This window comes from Chelonia mydas, chromosome 17 (assembly GCF_015237465.2).
Source record: "Chelonia mydas isolate rCheMyd1 chromosome 17, rCheMyd1.pri.v2, whole genome shotgun sequence".
NCBI classification, from domain to species: domain Eukaryota; kingdom Metazoa; phylum Chordata; order Testudines; family Cheloniidae; genus Chelonia; species Chelonia mydas.
In genome coordinates, this window is record NC_051257.2 from 18832051 (window position 1) to 18846317 (window position 14267).

The window sequence follows — 14267 nt, forward strand, 5'->3', positions numbered from 1 at the left end:
CATTTAGGAACTCTGCCCGCACTAAATTCACACCGTTCTTTTTAAAATCAGTTTTGTAAGACCAACACAACTCATAAACCAGTGTGACTTCTAGATCAGCCTCAGAGGATCTAAAAAGGTACCTTATGTAAACATAGAGGGGGCTGAACCAGAAAGCCAGCTCCACATCCTCTGTCTTTTTTGGAGGGGTTCAATAGTAGATCCAGATTTTGTAAACGGTCCTTAAATTTATAGAGCTGACCCAAAGCTCTCCCCCTGCACATCTCTTGCACCTTTAGGCCATCTGAGATCTGGATCCAGATTCTGCAGCTTCTGCCAATCTTGGTGTACAATACAAAAAGGCATGTTCCCCTCTTCCACTGCACCTGACCTCTAGTAGCTAATTTTGGCATGCACCCAGCCTGAGTGAATGTCATGCCATTTCTGTAGCACACAGCGGACTGACAAGGAATTTGGCTTGCATATGACGCTTGTGTCCCAGCCGGGCTCTGCACTGACTCCCGGTTCTTGACTTCCAGCTGTTGCAGTGGCTAAATGTTGCTCAGGTTTACAATCTCCCTGTTGGTACAAGCCTTGTGCCTTCAAAGGCTGTGAAAGGGGATGTGCATGGTGCAGGCTCAGATGCAGTGAGCTACCTCAATGCCTTCTTTCCCATACAGATTGCCTATGTTCTTGGAAGCAGCTTCCCTCAAGCCACCGTCATCTATCACTGTTTGTGCACAAAAGCCTGTGAGGTGTCACATGGAGCGCTAGTTAATTACTGAAGTGACACGAACAGATGGTGCAAGCAGCAATACAGGGAGGTGCTAGGAAGTACGGTCTCGCTCCCATTGTCACCGAGATAGAAATTTGGCACAGGCAGGTATGCTGGTGCAAAACACACTGAATTGCAGCCCGGAGCCTCTGCAAAGTGGATGTGCACAACCGCAAGCAGCCACAAAACACAGCCAGAATGTGACCTACTTTGCAAACGGAGGCCACTTGTCTCTGGCATGTCTTGCAGAGCTCTGGGGACAAAACTCAGGTCAGCGTTGCTGCTTGAGGAGAGTAGAAGGTTGCTCTGTTTGGGATACAACAAAAACCAACCAACCAAACTCAGCTTTGAAAGCAAGAGAGTGAGAAGGTTGATCTAGTGGCTAGAACACAGGACTGGGGCTTAAGAACAACTGAGTTGTAATCCCAGCTCTGCCCCATATCCTGTTGTAGGTTTGGGCAAGTCACGTAAACGTTCTGTGCCTTAGAGCTGAGCAATGGGGGTAATCCTACTTACCCTGTGGAGGGTTAACGAGATAATATCTGGAAGGTGCTTTGGATGTGAAAGGTGCTATATGACTGATGATCATCGTTATTAAAACTCCAGTGCTTTGCAAAACCTCCGCAAAAAGAAAAAGCACCCTAGAGCACTAATAATAATGCAGCTGTAGATCGTCATGTACTTTACATGATGTGTGTATTTCTTTACTTTCTTCAGCTGTGTCTGCCTGCCAGTTGCTGCCCTTGCCAATATAGGTGAGGTTGTACTGGGGTAGCAAGGGTGAGAAGGATGCTGTAGACAGGGCCCCGGCATTTAAACAATTGTGTTGTTTAGACGGGCGGGGCTAGACTGGCTCTGAGCCAGCTGAACAGCTGAGCGCCCAGGCATGGCTTAAAGGGCTGTGAGCGGCCCTGCTCTAACCCTGCCGGTGCTGGGTCTATGGGACTGGATCAGCTCTGGTATCAGCCACCCGGGGGCTGCGTCTACACCGTCCACGCTACAGCGCCGTAGCGCCGGTGTGTACACACCGCGGCCCCGGGGCCGAGCCGGAGCCCCCAGGCGACCCTTCGAGAGCACGGGCCGGCGCCCGGCTCTGAGCGGCGAGGTGCCCGCGGAGAGTCGCCGAGCTCGCCCGCCGCCCGCCCGGGGCTCGGCTCGGCTCGGCTCGGCTCATGAGCCGCGGGACGTCGCCGCCGGGACGTCATCAGCAGGGGCCGGGCGGGCCCAGCGCTGCCGGCAGAGGCCGGAGATGGCGGCGCCCTCGGCCCCGCGGCCGCCCCGGCCCCGCAAGGAGCCGCAGCCGCTGGTCATCCCCCGCAGCGCGGCCGAGGAGCAGCGGCTGCGGCTGGAGCGGCTCATGAAGAACCCGGTGAGCCAAGCCGAGCCCCCGGCCCGGCCCTCCCTCCCTTACGCGGCCCCGGCCCGACCTCGCCCCCCGGCCTGAGCCGGCCCCGACCCGACCCTCCCTCCCTTACCCGGCCCCAGCCCCGGCCCGACCCGACCTCGCCCCCCGGCCTGACCCGCCCCGACCCTCCCTCCCTAACCCGGCCCCAGCCCCGGCCCGACCCGACCTCGCCCCCCGGCCTGACCCGCCCCGACCCTCCCTCCCTAACCCGGCCCCAGCCCCGGCCTGAACTCGCCCCCCGGCCCGACCCTCCCTCCCTTACCCGGCCCCGCCCCCCGGCCTGAGCCGGCCCCCACTGACCCGCCCCGGCCTGGACCCCCGGCCTGACCCGCCCCGGCCCCCCGGCCCGACCTCGCCCCCCGGTCTGAGCCGGTCCCCACTGACCCGCCCCGGCCTGATCCTCCCTCCCGGCCCGGCCCCCCGGCCTGAGCCAGTCCCCACTGACCCTGTCTGAGCCTCCCGCCCGGCCCGGCCCCCGCCCCCGGCCTAAGCCGCCCCCCACTGACCCGCCCCGGCCTGTTCCTCCCTCCCGGCCCCCCAGAATGAGTCGGCGCCCACTGACCCACCCCGGCCCCTCGGACTGAGCCGCCCCCGGCCTGACCCCGGACGGACCCGCCCCCCCCCCAGGCCCTGCCTCAGCCTCGGCTTCCCAGACTGACCCGCTCCGCACTGACCCGGCCCGGCCCCCTCCCGGCCCCGGACTGACCCGCCCCCCTCCCGGCCCCCCGGACTGATCCCCATCCCAGCCCCTGACCTGACCAGCCCCCCCAGCTGACCCGCCGCGACCAAGTCTTCTGGCCCGACCCCAGACTGAACCCACTGGCCCGGCCCCCGGACTGACCCACTGCACCGAGCCCAGACTGATTCTTTCCTCCCTTACCCCCTGCCCAGGGGTACCCCAGCCCCCCTCTCCTGAACCAAACTCCCTTTCCCTGACCCCCCTCCCTCTGCTGGGTGGCTTGGACCGCACCCCTCTCCCACAGGACTGATTCCACCTGGTACTGCCCCCACCATCTCTGTCCTGGGGCACCTTGATCCCCCCTCTGGGAACTAATTCCCCCTTGCTGCCCAGGGCCACCCCAACCCTTTTCCCCAAACTGAAGTTGCTCCCTGTGATGGGGGCCCAAACCGACTCCCTGGGACTGAGTCCCCAGCAGGAACGACCTCTCTCCTTGTGCTGGAGGCCTGGATCAACCCGCCCGCCCCCCGGACTGATCCCCTATACCCCTTAGCTGGGGGTACCTCAGTCCCTCCTCCCTGGCAGACTGATTCCCCCATACCTCTGTGATTGGAGCATCCTGATTCTTCCCCCCCCCCCGCCCGGGGGGGACTGGTTCCCCCATGCCCTTTCTTGGGTAGACACCGTAACTCTCCATTGTGTTTGTTGGGAGGAAATCCCAAATTCAGTATGTTTGTGTGGGGGGGTGGCTGGCACTGACCTCCAGTTCCCATTCTGGGGGTATACCCTGACTCCTGTCCCCTGGGGCCACTGATCCCCAATTCTTCTGCTGGGGGAGAAGAGCTAGCACAGTTCTACTTCCACTAAGGTCTGTGCTGACATGGAGAGATTCCACCATTGGGCGTGTATCAGCTTTCGTTAATGCATTAAACCTTCACTCTCTGCCCAGAGGAGATATTGATGGTTGGCTTGTTTCTTATTGTAGGATAAGACTGTTCCAATTCCTGAAAAACTAAATGAATGGGCACCACGCCCTCCCCCGGAATTTGTGAGAGATGTTATGGGTAAGGGCACTATTCTTCAATTTTTTTGATCGAATGGCCTAATCCTAGATGAATGTGTAATAAAGACAGGGGAGAGAGCTCTTCTGCTGTCTACCTTTGTTAAGAAAAGCAGCCAGGGACATGCTTTTGGTCACATTTTTCCAAGTTCTTTTTATTAGTCTATGTTGTGGCTGTTTATTTTCAGAGTGAAATGTGAACAGCACCTAAGTCTCCCCAGAAAGGAGGGTGCACTTCTGACTGTGTGGGTAGAGGCAAGGTGCTGCTGTATCGATAGTAAGTAGTAACTCTGTCCTCCTCTAGGATCTCAAAGTGCTTCAGAGATACTAATTCAGACCTGTTTTGGGACCGTGTCTCTGTTAAGTACTTTGCTGAATTGAGGCCTTAAAGAAGTGGTTTAGCAATCAAAGGGAAGGGACAGACCCTGCAGTGAGAGTCTGGGAGCAGGTTGATGCCAGAAAGAGGGAACTCCAAGGATCACTTTAAAAGAAAATGCGGGGGGGAGCCAATTATAACTATAATACCATTATTGCCGTAAAAGGATGTGTGGTGAGCAGACTACAAAGGCTTCATTACCACCGTATTTGCTCTACCTTCCTGACTTTGTATAAGACCTAGCGATGTATTTGGAAAAGGAGGGGGGGGGGGAGGGACTGGTCTGTGTGTGCATAGCAGGACAAAATGCCCAGTCAACCTACCATTACTTGAAACAGGGTGGGAGATGAGTGAGTCTCCATGGCCCATTCGGCTGAGACTGATGGCAAGAGGTCTAGTGAATGAATTAACGGAAGTGATGGTTTTGTGATGTGGGCTGCTGACCAACAGAAACTGGACTGAGCCACTGGGTGTCTCATAGCTCACTCTGGCTTTCAAAACCCTGTTGACCTCGGCTGGATAAAAATCAATGATAAAGATATGCTGTTACCAACTTGTGATGGTCTTTACTTCCTACAATCCCTCAGTCAGTTGTATCCCATAGGCATCCATTTGAGAGCGTCTTAGACCAGGGACATTTTTACAACTGGAGTTTTGTTAAACTCAGTCTCCAAACACAAGCCCCAGGGCTGCTGAGTCCTTTCAGAGCGCACCGGACTCTGCTGCTGCACCCTGGGCCATTCCCTTTGATCTCCTCTGCAGATGTCAGTGCTTAAAGGGGCAGAATTTAGGTGACTCTTACTCTGACCTTCCCTTAGGAGGTGCTATGTATACAGTGTGACAGGTTTGGGCCCTTTGGGGTGTCACCTGATGTGCCCACTGAGTCAGCCTATTCTGCCAGCCTGGGTCCCCTTTACCCGGCCTTGCTGGGCTAGGCTCACAAGCCTCTTCCAGCCAAGCACACAGGTAGGGCCGCACCCGGCTGCACAGAGACACAGAGATCCGCTCTGGAAAGATTCAGCCTTAGGGGCTTGCCCCAACACTCTGGTGCCCTCTCCCTTTAAGGGGCACAAACCCAAAGGTTTTATGAAGTTCACCCCTGCCCTCAATCTGGAGGGAAATATGCCCAACTTCTTCCTCCCCACCCCTGGTTAGAAATTACCTAAACTGGGTTATATTATAAACAAAATTCACCTTTTGTAGTTAATACACTTATTTCTTAAGTGAATATAAGAGATAGAACAAAGCAGATTACTGAGCAAATAAACCAAAGTATGCAAGCTAAGCTCAATATACTTAAGAAACAGGTTACAAAATATAAATTCTCACCCTAAATGTTATTTTAGGCAGGTTGCAAAGTTACTGCGATTCAGAGTTCCAGTTATAGTCCTTTTCAGACTGGACTCCTGTCTGCTCCCCCCCCCGCCTTCCCTTCCAGTGGGAAGTTACAAGAAATCCCAGGTAAAGTTTAGTATCAGGTGACAAGACCACCTGACTCTGTAGTATCACAGTATGGCCGCAGGAAGGCCAAGCCTTTTCACAGTCCATTGTCCTTGCTGATAGGTCATCAGCCCCATCTGGCTTTTCAAATTTGTTGTACCTGAAGTGTTAGCAGTGGGCATCGCCCAAAGTAGCATAGTTGAAATACAGATACGTAGTCAATATTCCTAACTTCAGATACAGAAATGACATAGGCATACAAATTGGATAATCACATTCAGTAAATCACATTCAGTAAATTATAACCTTTCCAATGATATCTTACATGAGCCATCTTGCATAAAGTACATCTCAGTTATGTCATATTCATATCATAAGCATATTTTCATAAAGAATATGGAGTGAAACGTCACATACAGTACTAAGAGTAGCAGACTATCTAACGATCCTTGTGCCATTGGCAGGTTCTAGCGCCGGAGCCGGCAGTGGGGAATTCCATGTGTACCGACATCTTCGTCGGCGAGAGTACCAGAGGCAGGATTTCATGGATGCCATGGCTGAGAAGGTAAGCGGGCCCCTTATTGCAGTCAGTTGTCCGATTACTCAGTGTTCATTGCACTCTTTTTCTAAGAGTGTGAAATCAGATAAACTTCAAGGTGGCTGTTTTTCCTAATATGGAATATGTGTGGAAAACCAGCAATAACACATCTGGCTCTTTGCATCAGACCATGCCATCCTCTCTCTGTAGTGGGGGACCCTGCTGGAGGTGGACTAAGCCAGAGTGCTTATGCTCCCGTTCCCAATTATGACTTTAAAATGCTTTAAAAATCGATAGAAACATGAGTAGATTCTTCCCAGCCAACAAAGTGAGCAGCATTGGTTATGCTTCCTTGGTTAGCAGCCCTCGACTTACAAGGACAGCATCAAAACAAGTACTTCTATAAAGTCAGGAATCAAAAACTGCACACTCCTGGACTTGCTCGTAAGGCCTGGACCAGGGATACATTAGCACTGCTGTCCCATGGATCTTTGTCCTTCAGTTGATTCCCCCTCTCAGCACATCTTTCAAAGTCAGTTGATTCGTATGTTGCTGCTGATGTCTTCCATGTTGTTCCCTCATTTTTGCTATATAATTTTTTAGGACCGAATCCTCAGGTTCTTGCTGCAATTGATATTGATTAGGTCCCCACCCTTTCCCCCTCCCCTCTCAGTTAAGGATCTTGGAATTTGGCTGTTAAATTTTATAAAGAACATTTTTCTTATCGATACACATTTTTAAATATAAAAAGGCACCCACACCAAACCTGCTGGCAAATCTTCCCAGTGTGTCTGTTAAGAGACTTCTCCCTACATTGAGGTATAATTTATATAATCACATTTTGTTTAGATTGTAACCAAAATGTCATCTGGTCAATTGCAGCAAAAACTGGATGAGGAATACCAGAAGAAACTGGAGAAGAATAAGATGATTGCAGAGGAGCAGACAGCGAAACGCAGAAGGAAGCGGTGAGAGCAAATTGTTCCCAGGAGACAGAACATAGAAACTCTAAATGCTTTATGTCCTGCCTGTAGCTACGTACTTTGGCTAAATGCTGTCTTCTGCTGTCCAGATCTTTCAGCTCAGATGTCTGGCTACAGAGATCAGTTTCAAAAGTGTGGCCATTAAAAGTTTCTTAAGTGAGTGTCTGTAGCACTTGGCGCCAAGAACTTTAAGTTCAGAAAACAACTGTGCATCTTGAGTATTTGCAGGGGTACGAGCCTGCAGGGGAAAAATCCGACAACTTTGTAGATCAGCGTTCCGTATAAATCAACATGATTTATCCAGCTCCTTGTTTCATGTGGATGTTCAAAAAGACTGCAGATCAGATTTACTACGTTAGTTGACTATTTAAGTCAACAGTACTGTGTGTGCTCTCTTATACCAGTAGTGAATTTAGCTCTGAAAATATACCAAATGTATGGTTTCAGAGTAACAGCCGTGTTGGTCTGTATTCGCAAAAAGAAAAGGAGTACTAGATAAGCTATTACCAGCAGGAGAGTGGGGTGGGGGGAGAGAACCTTTTGTAGTGGTAAACACCCATTTTTTTTCATGGTCTGTGTGTATAAAAACATCTTCTGTATTTTCCACAGTATGTATCCGATGAAGTGAGCTGTAGCTCACGAAAGCTTATGCTCGAATAAATTGATTAGTCTCTAAGGTGCCACAAGTACTCCTTTTCTTTATACCAAATTATGGAACCACTGGTTAATGTGAAATATTTAAAACCACATTATAACTGACTGCCATCCATCAGCATGTATGAGATTAATACACACAAATTCCTGTTAACAAGCGTGCTCCAGGAATTGTATCGGAATGATGGAGGCATGTGAAGTCTGCAACTTTTGTTTAGTACAGTATCTTTTTAAAACATCCTGGCAACCTAGAGGACTGAATTTTCAGAGGTGTTGAGCCCCTGCAGCTTCTACTCACTACCACTGGAGGCCAGTGTTCAGGTTTCTAGTGCCTGAAAGGTGCTACCAGCTGTTGAAAGGCCTGTGAAATTAGTTGCTGGTCTCAGTTAATGTATCTGTGCACAAGTATCCACATCACAAACAGCCTTGTCACCCTTGACTCTTACTGGTCCCTTGTTAGCATTCTTGACATAAGGGCCAAGGAGAGAATGAGCTCTGGAGACTGAAATTCCCTCCTACGCCTAGAGGTGCTGCCTTTAGGGTAAAGCTGAAGCACGCTGCTGGGGAGATGAGTTTGTAATAGGTCAGTGTAGTTAGAGAGATGATTTCAAGTTAAAAACTTGTATATAAAAATTTGTTGTTAACACCTTCCCTTTTTTTTTTTTTTTTTTTTTTTTAAATGTTCAGCTTTTAACAAACTGACTTTGCCATTCTGTTCGCTTTTTTGGCTTTTTATCTTGGATAATGAAAATAGATGAGTCACGTTCATTTTTGTTTCGTGTCTGTTCCATTTTCAGGTTCTCCTGTACTAGCATGTGGGTTGCAAGTCCCGCAGGGAAATGGCTAAAAAACAAAGTTTTAAGTTGGAATAAAAACCACTTGGGAACATTTCTGTTGGTCTTGTTTTGTCAAACTTCACTCTCACTAAGCGGAAATTTGAGGCCAGATTTGACCTGAACTTGGCTTTTAAAGGCCAAGTTTCAAACCTGACAGCAGCATATCGTCTAACATGTTAAAATGTGCCACAAGATCGAAATGCTGGAATTTGTGTTTTCTTGTTTTACAGCCAGAAGTTAAAAGAGAAGAAACTGCTGGCTAAGAAAAGTAAACTTGAGCAAAAGAAGCAGCAAGAAGGTCAGTGGAATCGAGTTTTCCCCTCTTTCGGGGCTCAGTTCTGCTCTCCAATACAAGGGCAATAGCTGACTTTTTTTTTTTTTTTTTTTTTTCCCCACTGCTGAGCCTGCAGTTTGTGCCTGTGTGATGGAGGACAAGCTAAGCTGTTAAACTTGAAATTTCAGTATAATTTTCAAAATCCCCATTGAAATTCACTTAGGATGGGAACTAAGCTGTAAGTCAGGTGGGATATGTCCATGCGGCAGCTGGGAGAAACAGACACGCTAGCTCTGCTCAAGCTAGTGGAGTAACAGTAGCTATGTGGACAGAGCGGCACAGACTCCCCCACCAGAATACAGACCAAGAGGGTTGAGCGGGCGCGTACGCGGCCCACGCTGCAATGTCCACACCGCTATTTTTAGTGTGCTAGCTTGAGCAGAACTAGCGCGTCTGTCTGTCCGGGCTGGGAAGCAGCCCCCCTGCTGCAATGTGGACATATCCTTAGGTGCTTCTGAAAATGTTACCCTTCATTCAGAATATCGCAGACCTACAAACTGGTTCCATTTGCTCCTTAACTGCAGCAAATGTTGGTGTTTTCCTCAGGTGATGCTGTTGCAAATATTTTGGCTCAGTCAAACCGAGAACTTGCAGAATTAGAGCATTTTACAAAAGGCATTTTTTAAAAGGAATCAGACTACATAAAAATAGTCTTGCGCATTGAGGACAGGACAGAAAAATTAGAACCACACTGAGGAAAAAAATTCATACTGTGTGGCCAGCCAGAAACTGACTTATGGTAGGTACTGCATGTAAAAGAGTTGTCTATTCAGTACCAGCTGTGTTCCATATATAGAAAGAAACATCGAAAATTCTATAGCTCTTCTGTTTAAATCTGGAAAATTAGGTATTTTAGTAAGATCAAGATCACTGATTTGAGAATCCAACACTGGCTGACTAGGTAGCTCTAGCGAGAGCACTATAACTTTCTTTTCTTAGAAATAACTGCACTTTGTGGCTTTGAATTATGATTCCACAGGAAGTCTTTGAGGGCTGTAGCTATGCTGACAGGTTTGCTAGATGTGTGAATATTTCTGCTTTTAAAGAACACATCTATTTGAACCTGACATTTGCCAGCCTGTGACCTATTAAATCAGAGGGTCAGTCCTTGGCGTACTTTCTCTGAAGTGACACTACAGGTGGATTTGGTCCCTTTGAACTCAGTTCGTTACTTTGTTGTGGAGCTTGATCTCAAGGGGAATGTAAATTTCAGTGTCTTTATTTTGACTAGTGTCATATTTAACTAAAATTATGTACTGGTGAGGGTGGAATTTGCTGCATCAGGGACTGGTGATGTGATGAGGAGTCTTTCACATCTAGGTTATTGGTCTGAACTAGCATCACAGTTGGCTCTAACTGGCAGCCGTCTTGGAAGCCTCAGCAAAGATCACACTCCCCTCTGTCTTCTAGAGAGAGCCCTTCCAAAGCAAAGTGGAAGCTTATTGGTTGGATTGGGTAGGGAAGCTTGTTCTCTGAATGACTAGGACTTCAGTCTCCAGGACTGTGAATCCAACTACTGTCGCCTTCACTTTGGTTTTTTTTTTTTTTTTAAATAAAGTATGGTGCCTAATATCAAGTGCCATTACACAGCTTCACCAGTTGGTGGTATCAAACTACTAAAAATAAATGCTGTGTGCAAGGGTTGGCGCTTGGGATGAGTACTGTTGTGTCCTAAACCAATTCAGGTGCAGGAGCTGGAGAGGGGTGATAAGAGGGATTTTTGGATCAAGGGTCAGAATCATAATCCTAGAATATCAGGGTTGAAAGGGACCTCAGGAGGCCATCTAGTCCAACCCCCTGCTCAAAGCAGGACCAATCCCCAGTTTTTGCCCCAGATCCTTAAATGGCCCCCCAAGGATTGAATTCACAACCGTGGATTTAGCAGGCCAATGCTCAAACCACTGAGCTATCCCTCCCCCTATTTTATCCAACCAAAGGTCATCATTGGGGTTCTAAATGGTCCCAGGTCTGATCCTTCTCCAACAGATTGAAACTTGGGACACTTTTTCATGAACCTGGTTTGCAATGCATACCCCCAAAGAGCTCAGCATACTCCTAAGCAAGGCCAAACCTGTCAATCTGTTGCAGATCCCAGCATAGCTATAATAGCTGTGATCTTGAACGGGCATTACCTAGTGGTACGAGGAATGCTAGTAATAACTAGGAGCAATGGGATACAATTAAGAAGATGTAGCTGCAGGTGGGTGAGGGAGTATTCCTGACAGTGAGATTTTTCAGGTGCACCCATCATTTCACTTGGAAGCCTGTCCCATGGGGCCTTTAAAATTTAACTGGACCAAATGTTGGTAAATACATGGTAGAGAGCAATCCTGCAATGACCCTTTAGGATTGGACAAGGTGGGTAACCTAATAAACTTTTTCTCTTCTAATTTCTGAGGTTAACCTGCTGTTTAATACATTGGCATGCACGCCTTGTTACAGGTAATCAACATGTTCTCCTTACCCTTTTAGAGTCCGACCAGTCTCAAGAGCAACAGACCAGTGAGGAAGAAGATGAGGATACTAAGGAGGAGGAAGAGAAGGAGGAGGATGTAGAAGAGCCCAGCTTTGTGATGGGAAGATGATGATAATGCAGTGGCAGCTGGAAACAACGTTCATTACTTTATGTTCAGGAACACAGAAGCTTTCATCTCAGCTGGACAGAATCCATTAGCATATATTGTACCTGCTTGACAGTGGAGGTGTGACCTTCACATCTGAGTCCCAAAGGCTTTTGGTAGAAGGCTGCCAAATAAGAGTATTTTCATAACTGCTTGTATAACTGCTGTGCAGTCTGCTATAAGGTTGCTCTAACGAGACAGCCACAAGCCTGCGTTACCCTAGAGTTCTTTCTAGCATGGCCCAAAGTGTTTTCTGGCTGAGATCTAAAACATATCCATCAACGTTTAGGGCGGAGTCTACCCTGAAGGCTGTGTACACAACATTCATTGAAATCAATAGGAATGGGATGTATGACTCTGAGGGCAGAATTTAGCCTGAAGTAAAGATTGGTCTGGGCCCAAACTTCCCCACACTGTGAGTGTTTTCAATTTGGGGTTTTGTATTGGGCCCGTTTCTAACCCAAATAAGTCGGTTTCTGTTGCTAGACGGGTGTGAGAGGTATTTAAACAGAGGAACCCTTTTTTTATTGCTCAGATGTGCCCTATTACTTTCTTTTAAATTTTTCTAGTAATAAAAAGGGAATGTCTGATTTCCTGTCTGCTCTTATTTGAATGTGATTTAACTAAAACAAGAACCTCTTGCTTGCTGATTTTAAAGCTAGACTGAGGAGTTTTTAAAGTGCATGAACAATACTTTGTTTCATGGAGGTGGGGGGGGAAGCGTGTGAAATTCCAGGAAATCTAGAGTTACAGTAAAGGAGAAATACTTAACGCTATGTGGCAATGCTGGGCCATCCCAGCCATGTTTGGATTAAGGGACAAAAAGATCAGTAGTGATACTGACGCTTAACATGGAAATAACAGAGTTGAGACTCTAGGGAGTTGCTGTGTATACTGTGCCTTTAATTTTCTGAGAGGAGGAACTTTTTCTTCTAATCTTTCCAAAAGAAAGTAAGTCTGTAAACACTACAGAGCCAGTCATCTCTTAAGGGGGAGCAGCCTCTCTTTCTGTCCTGCTTTGAAGCTTGTGTTGCTGTGTTAAATATTTTGCGGTCCTGGGGTACATACATCCTTCTCTTATAGACTGTCCTGGGGGCGGTCTCTGCAAAAAGGCCCAGCGCTGTGCAGCCTCAGGGTTGACACACACTAGCAGAGCAGCTTGTCCTGCCACTGCTTGAACTGTGCCGTTATGTGGAGAGCGGACTTTAGGTTTCAGGAGCTGTCAATGTAGCACCTTCCATCTGCACTGACCAGTTAAACTAAAACAAAACCCATTATTGTGTCCATTGCTGCACCTTGGATTGAAGAAAACAACTTTTATTTCTTTTTAACTTGGAAGTGCTGGTCATTTTTTGAATGCTTTTAGTCCAAGAGCTATTTTTTTTTTTTTTTTACCCTCAAGCCTTTGCTGATGCTGAGTTATCTTAAAATAACCTTAAAAGAAAGGGAGACTATTAGATCAGCCCTCAGCATCTGATGTTGCTGCCTGAAAGTTATTTAAATTCCAGGGCTTGTCCTTTGAAGGCGTTGTGCAGATTTCCTTTGTGGATGAGGACTGAAAGGTTTTTCACCCACAAGTGACGGTGTGTTTATCTTTTTTCCTTTTCCTGTGAGCTCATGCAAGAGCTTAGTAATTGCTTTCGCCCACACAGTTGTTGAAGCGTTTAGTGTGCTATGATCAGTGGCATTTCCCCAGGGATCTTGGTACAGACATGAGGTAGGACGCTGTGCCTTCTGCTTGCTCCAAGCAGGCAGGAGGGTGGGCAAAATTTCCACGCTAGGATGATTTGTAGGTGACAGGTAAAACATAGGTTATTTCCCAGACTCCCAGTATGTGGGGAAAGGGAGGAGAGGAGTATGAGTCTCATGAATAACTGTACCCTGAGGCATTGCTTCTCTTCTGAGCTGTCATGTTGCTGGGCTGAATGAAATGAATGGGGTTTTTCATTAATTAAAGGCATGTGTGTGTCACCTGAGAACTCCTGTCTGAATGGTGAAGATGGACTTGTGTCTATCCCACTACATTAGGGTTCAACTGCATTCAAGCTATGCTGCCTGGTTCTGTCACCTTATGATTCCCCTAATGGCCTATAGTGAATTGTGTATGCACACATCTCCTTCCAAGAACATTAAGCTTGTATGTGAAACTCATCAAAAGGACTGAAGATGCACCACTGAAGATGAAATGTGTCCTGCTGTCTCCATCGCTGGCAGTCTTTTGGAGAGCTGAATGTATGTGTGTGTGCCAGTTCAGGCCATGTTTGGTGTGTGTTGCAAGGAACTGTATAAGCTGCTTTAGGGATATGTTTCAATGGTGTCTCTTACAGGGCACAGACATTGTACAGTAAGTATCTATGCAGTATGTCTGCCCCCTGAACACTAAGAGCACAGTCTGCTGTGGTGATCGTATAAAGGAAAATTAGTATTGTTATGCTCCTCATACAGAAAGGAAAACTGAAGTACAGCAGGGGAAGTGGCTTGTTCTGGGTCCTGTGAAAAATCGGTGGCAGAAACCGAGCTCTCTGGATTTCTAGTCCAAGGCAGTCCCAAATGAGGATTTGTAAAATAAAGGCTACAATGGTAAAAC

The 14267-nt window shown here is 48.0% G+C and overlaps 1 protein-coding gene across 1 annotated transcript; it reads left to right on the forward strand.

Annotated features, from left to right (window-relative positions):
- Window positions 1-1954: 1954 nt before the first annotated feature.
- PRKRIP1 (PRKR interacting protein 1) lies at window positions 1955-12270 on the forward strand. The gene is made up of 6 exons (XM_037880709.2): window positions 1955-2123; window positions 3824-3902; window positions 6179-6279; window positions 7135-7220; window positions 8956-9023; window positions 11532-12270. The coding sequence occupies exons 1-6, from the start codon at window positions 2004-2006 to the stop codon at window positions 11642-11644; spliced, it is 567 nt and encodes a 188-aa protein (XP_037736637.1). The 5' UTR covers window positions 1955-2003; the 3' UTR covers window positions 11645-12270.
- Window positions 12271-14267: the final 1997 nt, after the last annotated feature.